Source organism: Cupressus sempervirens, chromosome 9 (genome assembly GCF_028749045.1).
Source record: "Cupressus sempervirens isolate cs-2001-9-10 chromosome 9, ASM2874904v1, whole genome shotgun sequence".
NCBI lineage: Eukaryota > Viridiplantae > Streptophyta > Pinopsida > Cupressales > Cupressaceae > Cupressus > Cupressus sempervirens.
In genome coordinates this window covers 594,846,139-594,860,150 of record NC_143126.1, presented here as the reverse complement: position 1 = coordinate 594,860,150, position 14,012 = coordinate 594,846,139, and the positions used below count along the sequence as shown (strand labels likewise).

The window sequence follows — 14,012 nt, the reverse complement described above, 5'->3', positions numbered from 1 at the left end:
AACAATGATATTAAGCACGTTGACTTAGCTAGCTTTTATGCTTTAATTTACTCTTGCTTGTTTTTTGTCTCTAATAGAGGCAAGCAATGGTTGCTATATATCTGTTGTGAGTGTGCTAGTTGCTATTAATGTACAATCTATGTGCTTTTAATACTCTAGTTCCTTTGTACCATGGGCCAACATCGTCTCGCTACTTTTATTTAAAAATGTACATATCAATAAAGCATGCAATATGTCCAAAATGACAATGCATGCTAATTTAATGCAACTAGAATGCCCTTGATGCTATAATGCAAATACTTTAGCATCTAAATTACAACATGTTAAACACACCATCCTAGTACATCTCATAGTTCACTTTGAAATAATTCCCACTTTAGTTGGCTCAAAATGATTAGTAAGAAATGACAAACAAGGACATAATTCTAGAATTTAAATCTAAAATTTGCAGCCCCAACCCCACTAGCAAATTTGAAATATGAATTAAAGTGGTAGACTATTGCACATCACATTGAAACATAGAAATGATACTATTTACCAATTTCTATGTACTAACTATATAACTTAATAAACTATTCAATGCACAAGGCACAATCTAATTAAAATGTTCAATTGAAGTGGACATAAAGAAATATGTACAACATTTCTACTATGACTATTATTATTATAAAATATATGAATCACTATTATTATTATAAAATATATGAATATTGTAAACCACTATTATTGTAGACTTCTTAACCTAAAAATATAAAATCTCTCTCCTCTCACCCACTAAAGCCCTCCTGTATCAAATAATGCAAATTCAACCCCACCTTTCCTTAAACGATACATTTAGCTTATAAACATGACCAGGACTCAATAATGGAAAAACAATGTACACGTGTCAGCGCAAAGCTAAAAGGACAACAGACTTGACCGGCTACTTCCGGTACCAGGTTGCCGCGTACCCTTAAATGGGCCACACTCTGTGTAAAAGGTACATTATCTGGAGCCAAGTGGTACTCGCGGTGACCAGTGTTCGAATCCTCGCAGGACGCGCTACTAAAGGTTAGTAAAATAAATCCCATTTCCGCCTTTTTGGACAGGGCCGACATTGTTTACTTTGTGCTAAATCTTTCAAATCACGCGTAAAAGTATGCAATATACTATTATCTTTTTGGCCTTCATTCGCTGTGCTGGCTGTACGGTTCTTTGCCTGTTTGGAATGCTAATATGCTTAGGGTTTTGTCTCTCTTTTTTTAATTGAATAAAGCTGTAATAAAATACATTATGATTTTGTCTCTTTGCATTAACTGTCGTTCCACTTTCATTGAATTTTGGAAAGTTGCGATTCTGATCCTTTTCATACACCACTTTAAATCTTTAAATTGTTTAGTATTATGCTGTACTGCTAATTCATGGGGCCGTCAATATCGCCGATGAGATTTGCTGTAGCATGCTTGATTTCTTTAGCTTAAAGTGTCTTAAAGCTTGAAAGTTTAGATTTAGTTTTCAGCGGGAGGCGTAAAAGTCGGTTAGGGATAGGGACGGCCTGGGGAAACTTTAAGCTGGGAAGTGTTTTATATAGATCTGTGAATCTGGGTCGATAACCTCAGGAAACGTAGTCCATGTTGAAATTTTTTTTTAGAAGTTTTTAAAACATTATTTATCACTTCTTGTAAGTTCCAGAAATATATATTTAAGAATACAAAACTGTAAGATGCGGATAGATTGTCAACGCAAGAAATATTATATACAGTAGGAGCAATCTTTTCAACGGCTCAATTTTTTTATTCCATCACCATTTGAAACATCAAAATCCAGAGGTTACTTTATGTGAAGCTTTGAACTGTTTAGCAATTACTTTTAAGTTTATATGAACTTTTGAACAGTTAAAAGTTAAACACTTACTTTATATAAAGCTGTCAACAGTTGATTTTGCTTTTACACAGTTAAAAGTTAACAGTTACTTCATATTAAGCTTTCAACAGTTGATTTTGCTTTATGCAGTTAAAACAGCAAGGATTATGGTCCTTTGTTACTTTTTAAGTGAAAGATTTGGTATCATTTATAAGTTTGGTTTGGTTTAGTTTGGTCCGTTATTAGATAAAGGAAGTATACTTCATGTTATTATTTTTACAACTAAGAATTAAGGAAGAGGGGTATTCATTTCTATCAAAGTTATTCAAGATTCGATTACTTATATGTATGCTTTTGGAAGTTTAGATTCAAAGAATATGATTATCTATTTTGTCAAAGTCATTCATTCTTGTCTTATTTCTTATTGGAGGACTATATATCAGATCAATTGTGCTCAAGTAGTTAAGAAGTCTTATTTTTTATTAAAGGACTATATATCAGATCAATTGTGCTCAAGTAGTTAAGAAGAGAATTTGTATTGAACATTACCTTGAAATGATCATATTTTGATCTTTGTGGGCACAACAAATTCTTTGATGTAAATAATGACTACCTAGAAGCTAAAACAACTACCATGCGTTCTTAATTTGCATACAAAGAAAATCAAATATCTTTTTCAAAATTTGATTTACCATTGTAAAACTTAAGAATGGACAATATGTCAAAACTACTATTATAAATTTTTAATTTGTAGAAAAAGAGTTTTTTTTTCTCCAAATTTTGATCCCTTGTTTTAAACCTTAAGAATGGACAATCAATACCCTTCCCTTATGAATGTCTACCTAACTAATGTGAGTTTTGTTGCACTATGACATGTAGAATCAAATACTTAATGTTTCAAGGAGAAACACCAAACACTCAATCCTCTCTTGATATAAGGTCATCTCTCATGCTAAGCTTGCAAAGTAAGATTAGGAAATGACTCCAAGGTTCCTTCTTAATCATGGACTTCATTGTGATATGTTAGGGTTATCACAAATGAACTTACACTATTCGTCTAATGGATATCAACTCTTTGCACTTCTAAAGATTTGGCTCTACAATGTGCAATGAAAATACAGTTCAACTTTTCCACTTAAACCCCAACTTAAACTTCTTACCTCTATTTACTTCACTCACTAAATTTTATGATGTGATATGTTGGTTATCACAAATGAACTTACACTATTCATCAAATGCATATCAACTCTTGCACTATTAAAGATTTGGCTCTATAAAGTGCAATGAAAATATAGCTCAACTTTTCCACTTTAACCTCAACTTAAACGTCTTACCTCTATTTACTTCATTGAGTTTTATGATGTTATATGTTGGTTATCACAAATGAACTTACACTATTTATCTAATGGATATCAACTCTTCCACTTCTAAAATATTTGGCTCTACAATGTGCAATGAAACTATAGTTCAACTTTTCCACTTTAAGCCTAGCTTATACTTCTTACTTCTATTTCTACTTCTACCTCTACTACTATAGTGAGTGCAAGGAATTGTGGATGACTTGGACTCCACTCATCTAGTGCAAGTTTTTAAGGGACGCTAGAATGATTTTCAAATTGACATCTCCTCTTCAAAGTGCAAAATTATGGTTTTAGATGAAATTAAGATCATATATGGCTAGTTTTTCATCAGATTTGTTTTCATCAGAAAATTAAAGGATGACAGATATTGCTCTTGATGAACAGTTGGAAAAAGCTGAAACAAATGATGATGAGGTGCAAGAAGATGAAGTACAGATTGTTGATATAACAACACCAGATCAGAGAGAGGACAAGGATAAAGGTTAGCAATCAATTGCAGTTGCAGGTTCCGAGCCCCAAGATGATGACATGGTAGAAGATGAAACAAGAATAAGTGTAGTTTTAATAGTTCATGATGAAACCAATAAAGATCCCCGAGTTGAGGTTAACTTGTAGATACTAGAACAGAACACAACATTGGCAAGTTTGATGGCTACATAATCCGAGGAATCATATTAACACAAAAGCCAATCATGGAATTTGTAGCATCCTATCAAATAGATGCAAATTAAAGTTTCAACATCAATTGAAGCTAAGTGCATTCAATCATCAACTTACCACACATGATGCTCTTACAACCTGAGTTGGCCTATACAACCTGAGTTGGCCTAGTGGTGGAGAACTTGTACTCTTGAAAGAGAGGTCACAAGTTCAAATCCCACTGGGGGGTAGGGTATGTATGCCTCGTTTGTAGCGCCAAGCGCCTCTCGAAAAAGAGTACGAGGTAGTCCCATATCACTATCACCATATGTAAACCCAAAAACTATGGCATAGTGTCGTGGACTATAAAAACCACCTTACCTTACCTTACCTTACCATTAGCGAGAAGCCAATGACCTAGATTTGTTGATTCATTCAAGTGAGCATCCACAATGACTTCCATCCAACTAAACTACTTCTAAACAACATAAAACAAAATCCTAAACTATGGGAGGAAATATGGATCACCATGTACTAATACAAACTTGATCACAACAATCCACCACACAAGACACAACAATGATAAGTAGAGCAAATTTGACATTATATAAGCAACAATTCTCTAAAAAGTCCTCCTTTACAAATGAGAGAAGTTCTTCTTTTATAGGAAGCTCAAATATAATGAATGGCCAAGATTGATTTGAAATCAAGGGCCAAGATTAATCCACAAAAGCCTATTTAAGGTTTCATAACCACCCGCTACAAATATTAAATGCCCATCCAATTACAATAAAGTGCCACCTTGTGGGTCAATGGAAAAAAATACACTATCTTCATAGGCCAATGAGAAAATTCAAATCCATAACAACTGGATAAGGATCTATCACATGTAGAGCAATGAGAAGAGAACACATTGTAGACAACACCACCTCATTACTTTGAAAAATATGTTCCTTATAACCACTTGTAAATAGTTATATATATTTTGATAATTGCAATAAGACTTAGAAAATCATCGCTAACATTCCATTTTAATTTTCAATAAAAATAATAATTTAATGGGGTAATACAAATTTGATTGGAAAATATTTAATTGATTACCATTTATGATGTATTTTCCATGAGCTTTAATTTACCATTTGTTAAAATCAACGCCATTTGAATTTATTTTTTGATCGGTAAGAGGCCGAAGCCAAGTTTAATTATCATTGTTATTATTAAGCTTGAGTAGACTTGAACCCAAGACCTCCCATATAAGAGGCTCACAATTTACTGTTGTGTTGTAGGCTCTTGCCTACCATTTGAATTAATGTAAAAATGGATAAATTAATTAATTCATATAAAATCAATCCATAATTTGCAAAATTGAGGTAAATTTAAATCTCATCTCAATTGAAAACCAATTTTATTTTATCTTATTTTTATTTTCATCATTTTCTCTGTCAATTTTTTTAAAATTTTCTTTTGAAGGATATAGTTGAAAAATGGGTCTTACATTAATTTGAAATTAGTTTCTTTAGAAATATTTAATCCAAGACATTTTAATCCCCCATACTCATACATTATTTTCTAAGATCATTTTGCCTCTATTTTTTTTATGGAGTTCCTCCACGAAATATTTGTAGCTATCTGATATGGGAGCACAAGCCTTATGACTGAACCTCTTCATCTAAGAGCCGAGGACTTGAGGGATATCCATTCTGCCAAATTTGCCTAGTGAGACTTCATCAAGGGTGGCCTCTTTAAGAACCTTTCAACTTCACCAGTGGACCAAGGGCCATTGACTTGCCTCGAATTTTGGACCCAATGTCATAAATATAAAAAAAACCACATCATTTGAATCTAACCTCAAGGCTCAAGTTCCCATTTTAAAGGTACAAAGATCATTGCTCTAAGATTGGATTGCACCTCCAAAGCTTGAGATGAGATGATGCTTCCTACACTTGCCTTAAGATGAGACACAAGTTTTATAGGTAGCAAAAGGAGACTCAACTCTTGACGAGACACAAAATTAGAGGCAAGGAAAAAGGCTTAGCTCTAAGATGAGATGAAATTAACACACATAGGTAGAAAATCAAGTGTCAACTCAAGATGAAACAACATTTACATGAGTGGCAAAATATGTTTTGGTTTGGTGAGGCAACATTTAAATTGGTAGTGAAACGCATCTCAGCTCACGATGAGGCAACATTTACATGGACAGTGAAATATGTCTCTACTTAAGATGAGACAACATTTACATGGTGAGCAAAATGTGTCTTAGCTCAAGATGTTTTTTATACTTGACCTAATTTAGCTCTTCTTCTAACATCTTCCCCAATTTTGTTTCGTCATCCAAACTTTTAGTCTAAAAGGAAAACCATCCCTTCCACTTAAGTCCAATGCCAAAAATCTTTAGAATTGAACTACTACAATAGCATTAAAAAACGAAATAGGAAGATTGTGCGAAAACCTCACAACCTTAACCAATATTTAGTTATTCATTATGTTGAAAAAGTACATCCAAACATTGCTGTTCTGCCCACAATTGCATTTCGTTTGTTATATACATCAGAGAATGCTCGGCGCTTCTAAGAACTCTTTTCTTTGATCATATCATTATTTTAGATTTGGAGTCCATCGTCCCAGTTAGGGTTTTTGGAGTCCAACCTCGAAGTTAGGGTTTCTAGGTCGTTCTTTTTGTGTTTGAGGAATTTGTTTAGTTTGATTTGTTCTTAAAGGCGTTTGACTTCATGAACATTCTCGCGCTAATATAAAAATGCATTCTCGCGCTAATATAGAAATGCAGAGAAGATAAGTGGATTAGTTTTTGGGCACTCTCTTGGGAACCCAGCTTTAGAATGTCTAGTCGGCTAGTATGCTAATATTTAGAGGTGCGAGTTCAGTGCTTTCTAAGTCCAGTCTAGTCTCCAGATACCCTCTCTTCATTGGTTTTTTTGCACAGTTTTGTGACTCCTATTAAGCGGGTTTGAATTTGAGCCGTTTCTTTAGGGTTTCGTTTTTTCCTTTTAGCTCCCAAGTCTTTCTAGTTTGATTTCAGGTAGAGAGAGAGAACAATTTTTAAACGTTATGGACGCTTATCATCAAGCTTCCAGGTTTGCTTGTTCTGTGGAAGAGGCTCCACTTAGTATGAATTCTCACATAGGTAAACCATCAGATTATAAGAGCAATGAGACTGATTTACGTCCTACACAAAATGAAGGTCCTGAGAGCCGTAGGGTAATTGGTAACGGCAATTTTGCCGTCGGAGAGGGGATAAGTGGGGGGCAGAGACAAACTTTTGTGGGTTTACTGGATATCTACGTACACCATGCGAGAGACATTCACAACATCTGTATCTATAGCAAGCAGGATGTATATGCTAAGCTGTCTCTTACAAGCGATCCGGAGGGAGCATTATCAACTCGAATAGCGAACGGAGGTGGAAGGAACCCGGTTTTCAATGAAAATTTGCAGCTCAAAACCAACAGCCGAATAGATGAATCTCTGAGGTGTGAGGTTTGGATGCTAAGCTGTGCGAGGAATTACTTGGAAGATCAGTTATTAGGCATTGCCTTAGTGCCCTTGGTGACCTGTGTAGGTAAGGGAAAAGTGACTCAGGATTTCACATTGTCTTCAACCGACCTTTTCCATTCTCCTGCTGGAATAGTTCGGTTGTGTATTTCTTACCATGGATCAGTACCCTCAGATTATTACCCTCAATCAAATGATGAAGCAGTATTGGTCTTATCTCCATCCTCCATAAGTTCAGAAGCCTTTATGTTGGGTCAGGAAATGGAGAGTACACAGCCTACCAATTACAATGAAATTGAGTTCCCTGACCTACGAGTTGCTAGCGAAGACCATCAAATGGTTTCTGAATATATCCAAATGGCCTCAGATGATCCAAAATCTGAGAGCTCTCCAAAGGGGGATATAATGATAGCCGACCCAAATGAAGATGAGCCAAAGCCTAGGAGCTCTCCGAAGGGAGATATAATGATAGCTAACCCGAAGAGAAATGAATTATCAGGGGCATCATTTTCACCGCTGGGTTCATTTCCCACAGAAGATGATTATGAAATGACCACAAATAGGACAAGTCACAAGTGTGCAGAGCCTTCAACTGCTGTTGCTAAGGCTGACAAATCATTTGATTACAAAACTGACCCAGATGCAGAGCACTCACCTTTTACTGTTGTCAGCTCTAGTAAAAGTAATACAAGTGTAGGTCAGAAGGATGTCTTTAGTCCGAAATTCATTAGGCCTGGTGAAATTGAGCATCTTTCCACTGGTAGAACTTCTTTAAAGGATAATGGGATTTCCTTGAATCAGGAAACTTTGGTTTCAAAGATTTCTGTCAAGGAAGGTAGAGCTTCTAGCCATCAATCAATGATTTCTGAAGGGGGAAATGAGATGGCATTTTCAACTCCTCTTGTAAGTTTAAATTTTGAGAAAGAACAGCCGGTGGTGCAGCAGCAAATAGTTGACATGTATATGAAGAGCATGCAGCAATTCACAGAGTCACTGGCAAAGATGAAGCTCCCAATGGATATGGAAAGCCAGGAGTCTATTGATTCTGCTAAGTCCGGATCAGGGCAGAAGAATGCCCAAGCTTCGAGAAATGCAAGCTCCAGAGTATTTTACGGCAGTGGAGCATTTTTCTAAGATTTGAAGATGATGGTGAAGATATTTTTCTGACAATCTGATGATACTTAAATTTTCAAGAGTTTCCAATGATTCAGACATTCACAACCACGTAGGTCAATAGATTTATTTTCTTGCATTGCTTTGCATTTAGAAATCTTGTGCTGTAACAGTTTTTTTTTCCTATAGCAATAAAAGTTTTTATGTTTTTTTTTGCCTTGCTCGTACAACCATATGATCAATTTTTTTGATTCAATCTAGCACAGGGAGGTTTTTATAATATGTGTATTTAATTTTTTATGGTGGAGATCTCAGTATTCGTAGAATCTGGTCTAATTTGGAAAGCGAATTAATTACTATGTTTTTTTTAAACTTCTGTGCAATCAATTTCAAGCTGCAGACTTTATTCTTTGAAGATTTTTAGTTTCTTTAAAGTTTTGATAATTAAATTTTGGTGGTTTGATAATGATATATGTGGGTCACTTGTTATGTTTTATTTAATCAAATTTAACTTATAAATTTGTGCTTGTCAGTTTTTATCGTAATATAGTATTTTATTTTTGAACAAAAAAGTTACACTTGTATTCTTCTGCGACCTATCCTCATAATTAAGAATATGGGGTTTGTACTAATTCTATATATACTTATGTTACAGAGAGATTCCTCCCTTCCATATACCTATGTTACACAGGGGTCCCTCCTTTATTTTAGGTTCTTTAGGAAATGTTTGGAAACATGTTCTCTATCATCCATCTGTTCTTGTCCTCCAAAATCTGTGGAACATTTTACTTTGACATTAGCTTATAGTTTTAAGTTGGCACTAAATTAAATGTGTGTTTCTTGTATGCATCAAAGTGTTGCAAACTTGTGATTAAAAGTTTATATATGTATATGTGTATGCATATACATATAGATATATATAGAGAGATTTAGGTCTCTTAGTTCTCTCTTTCTATATATGTATATATAGTATATATAAACACACAAACTGCTGTTTCTTATTTTTGGCATTTTAAGAAATGTCTCAAAACATGTTTCTTGTTGTTCCCATCCCCAAAAACACCATGGAACATAGATATATACGCATAAATCAAATACTTTCATTTCATTTGGTTCTCATATGTAATATGACTGGAATTTTTCTTGTCTCAATTGTCATTATGACACAATTGGTATACCAATATTAACAATGTACTATAATGTTTAGTGGCTTCTTTGCAGTCATTTTTGATGTCCTACCAAGTTGAGGGATAAAGGACATTCGTCATGATGAATTGAGAATCTGATGTTCCAGGGCTAAATAATAATAAATTTTTAGCATTATGAGAGATTGCATTGTATGGTTTAATGTTATTTTTTATAATTTTGTGTCAGTAGAAACTTGGTTTAACTACAAAATTGGGATTTGTTCTCATAATGTGAATTAATTAACAATTTAGAAGTGTGCTAGCAACCCAATTTTAGGATTTGAAAGAATGCTAGAGCAATATAAAATATGAAGTGCCCCAAAAAACTTGACTAATTTGTTGAATCATTGGTCATTTTCCAAATGATGCTAAATTTAAAATCATCATAGAAAATCTAGTCACAAGCATAAAAATAATAAACTCGTGCTTTTAATTTCGATTTGTTTTGATAGGTACTTTTTTTTTGAAGAAATTGTGATATATTTTTATTTAAAACATGAAATTGCATGACACTTCATTTGTCATTTTTCTATAATTATTTTTTCTAACTTTTTCAAATGTCTTTTCTTTATATTGTTGTTGGCATTGTTGTATTAGATCTGGTATTTCTTTTAAAAGTTTTATTTACCTATCAGTTTGAAAAAAGTCTCCTCTGATAAAAGTCTTTTTGAACCTCTTCATATCTCCACAATTTGTTAATTAAATATTTTCAAGTTGCTAAACATTAGTCTTATTACAAGTTTCAGTAAGTATTTTCAAGTTGCTAAACACTAGTCTTATTACAAGTTTCAGTCTTTCAAGATGGTTTCATAACTACTGTCGGATCTCAATGAAGTTTTCACAATCAATGAGATCTCTAACAAAGCTTTAGTTATCCCTAAAACTAAGTTTCCTTAAGATAATTTTGAAACCATACTCAAGACTTTGACAAGATTCTCACAACCATTTTGACTTTTCTATCTTATAATTTGAAACTTCTAAGGACTCCAAACAATACAGAAAGATGATAGAAATTGTCAAAATTCAAAAAAAGTTAATTTGTGAATTTGGAAGACTATTGTAGAACCTGACACAGTTTCAATTACCTTTTCAACGTCCTACTCACAAGTTACTCTCCAGAGGAGAAATAGGCTTAACTGAAGAAAAATAAACGCAAAGCGGGAACCAAAAGAGGTTCTGAAACCTCTGCCAGGTTCGGCGTGCTTTCATCAGTTAGCAAAGAGTCGTTTCTTCATTCCCAATGGCCCTTTTAAAAAATTGGCGCCTAGGAAGTCTCACCTATCCAATTTTGAATACTGTGAGAGATGGAAAGATCAATAAGTGATATGGTGCATAAGGTAAAAGTAGCAAAGATGACTTTTCTCACGAAGCAATTGCCAAAAAATTATTATGGAGGGTGTTGAACACGCAGAGTAGGCGTTGCGAAAAACAATGGACACGAAAAGAAAGTAATTTACTCAGGAAGCTTCTCAGATGCAGTAAACTGGTAAGCTCATACTCCTCATACTCCTGTAGTCGCATTCTCCATTCGAATCAAACATTTTTCAAACAAATTCAAAATCAGAAATCGTGCGCCCTTGTTACGACTCTCCCAAAATTTCCCAGATTCCAAAAACACGAGTTTGAGCTAAAATTCTTGGGTATGAGCATTTAATAGGTGTAAACAACATGTTTATACTAGGGCACATCAATTTGGGTGAATTCCGGTAGAGAGTTGAGTTGTCGAAGCAAATATGTTCCCCGTCGCTTAGAGGTTATTTGATTTCCACACAAGAAACATATTGAATTAATAGGTATAAACAACATGTTTATACTAGGGCACATCAATTTGGGTGAATTCCGGTAGAGAGTTGTCGAATCAAATAGGTTCCCAGTCGCTTAGAGATTATTTGATTTCCACACACAAGAAACATATTGAAAAAAATTAAGATACTTTTTAGACTTAATAAGGAAAATCTTTTTAAATGATTTTAAATAAAAGATATTATCATTTTTTATTTTTTTTAATCGGTAAACGGTCGAGGCCTTGATTAATTTTATATAAAATAAAAAATTTACAAAAGTTGAACTCCATTTAAACAGGCACTGGTAGGAAAGAACAGAGAAGAAAACCTTCACTCTAGCCTGGGATGCATGTCTTATATTATTACAATTTTAAAAGGGGCATACCCTAGTGACCACGATAATTAAAAAGTATTTTACAAAATATAGGGATCACAACCCTTTGAAAATATACATCATATCTGAAAGATATGCTTACAAAGCTAATCAAATTGATATTTTGAAGTCTTGTCCAGAAAGGACTTTTATCATCCAAACATCCTTTGTTCGGATTAGGCTAGGAAAAAAACATGTTAGCGAACAAACAAATCCACAAGAGTGAAATTATGTTATCAAACAATATTTATACAGAATCCATACCTTGTGTGTAAAAGTCCTAAAAATATTACCCAATCTATAATATGCTATCCTAAGATGCACTTCATATTAGATAATAAAGTGTCAACAAACATGAAATAATTAACAAAACATAGCCCATTATAACAATTTGAACCTAGAAACATAATAAAAAAGATAACACCTAAAGGGGAAGCTCCAAATAATCACAAGAGAAATGAAAAACTATATATTAAATTAACTAAATCCAAAACCAACTCAGCAAGGGTTAATTAAAAACCTCGATCTACTATTTCCAATATTTGCTCTCTTTTCAAATAAGAGAAGCCCTTGCATATCAAAACCATTAGCAAATAGCAGTGTTCCTAACAATTGATATACAAGAACAGTCATTATGTCGGTTCCATCATAACCATTACCCAAGGAGATGTAATTGTGTCTACAGATCTATTCCATAGCTAACTAAATCCCCATATAGCATCAACTCCTTACCAGGAAGCATATTTCAAACTTTTAATCAGAGTCATTACCAGGTGCCATTTAAATTGCTAAAGTCTGAAAGTAACCATAGGGGTACTAGATAATAATGAATTGATAAGCTTAGCCCCAAACTTCTCACTATAGCATGTCTTCGAAGAATATTTGATAATTTGAGATAAAATTCCTATCAATACTTATAGGCAATTCCTTTCCGCCACTCAATAATATGTGACAGAGTCACAAGGGAAGGGTAACAATACCGGCTAAGGAATAGATTATATGCATATCCCATTTCAAATAAGAATTTGAGAGTCCCCAACCTTTCCCTAACTGCTCATAACCCAACTGAATCATTTTCTCGCCAGACATACATTCAATTCAACATTGCTTGTTGAATAGACCTAATCGAGATGAAGTAAAATATAGACTAATATGTGCTAAACCCTAATTGGAACCATTTGAGATCTTAGCTGAAAATAACTTTACTCTAAAAACCCATACACATTCAAGAAACGTGAATTGATACCAAAGCATAAAATTATATAATATGAACCAAATCAATGAACAAAAAAACCTTCCACCATACCTAGAAGGCAGATTAATTATCAGCATACCTTTGTATGAGGCCAGAGTTAAAGAACGCAACACGGAAAGGATAAAGTATAAAATAGAGAACAATAACATCAGAGCCCACAATCAAATTAACAAACTAGATCTATATATTGATAATATAAGATTCTTTACAAAACTATGCTAAACATATGATACCACTATAGCCTGCATTCTTTAATACATATTTTTGTCGAAAGTTCTTTAACACACATTACTGCAACTGCTTAATACATATACCCTAGACGAAAATGAAAGCAAGTGTCTTGACAAATATCTAGTTATCAAAAAGGAACTGAGATCCCGACCTTCCGCAAACCCTACCTAGGAAATACCATAATGACTTTCGAGATGTCATTGGGATTCTCCACCAGGAAATTTGGGGGAAGCTTGAAGCCGACCTTCACTCTGCTTGTTTTATTTGCATTGGGGGTGCAGAATATGAGGGCTTCCAGGTTATCAAATGAGATGCCTGGGTGAATATAGGCATGAAATACATTTAGATACCTCGTCAACCATGACCTATTCACTCCAACTACTATACCCCTCTAGTGAGGAAGGAATTTAATAGCCGCCTCCATTTTGGGCCACTGGGTGTAAAATTTGAGGCTTTCTCAGACGATCAAAGAGTGTCTATGATATGCCATGTCCAGCTTGGAGGATCCTAGAGGGGATGCCATATACCTCTCAAGGAGCGAAATCCTCAGTTTGCTGTCAATGCTCCTAATTGTGTTTTCTAGCCCCTTCCACCATGTGGCTTGAAAAATATCATTGCAGAGTTGAATAATTAGGTCATGCTCCACCTTAGTTTTGGTTAAACAGCCAATGAAGGTTCCAATAATGTTGTTGTTAGTCCACCAAGTATAACTGT

The 14,012-nt window shown here is 34.2% G+C and overlaps 1 protein-coding gene and 1 long non-coding RNA gene across 2 annotated transcripts; both read left to right on the top strand.

The window, feature by feature from the left end:
• The first annotated feature begins 801 nt into the window (after positions 1-801).
• On the top strand, positions 802-9,796 carry LOC149540089 (uncharacterized). Its single transcript, XR_016356355.1, has 2 exons — positions 802-1,050; positions 9,676-9,796. It is a non-coding gene; the product is annotated as an uncharacterized LOC149540089 (long non-coding RNA).
• LOC149540090 (uncharacterized) lies at positions 6,290-8,683 on the top strand. The gene has a single exon (XM_089801285.1). It carries the CDS (start codon positions 6,912-6,914, stop codon positions 8,487-8,489), a length of 1,578 nt encoding a protein of 525 aa, XP_089657411.1. The 5' UTR covers positions 6,290-6,911; the 3' UTR covers positions 8,490-8,683.
• Positions 9,797-14,012: the final 4,216 nt, after the last annotated feature.

What these genes read in the sequence shown, in the direction of transcription:
- LOC149540090 (XM_089801285.1), top strand. Translation starts at nt 6,912, where the DNA reads ATGGACGCTTATCATCAAGCTTCCAGGTTTGCTTGTTCTGTGGAAGAG.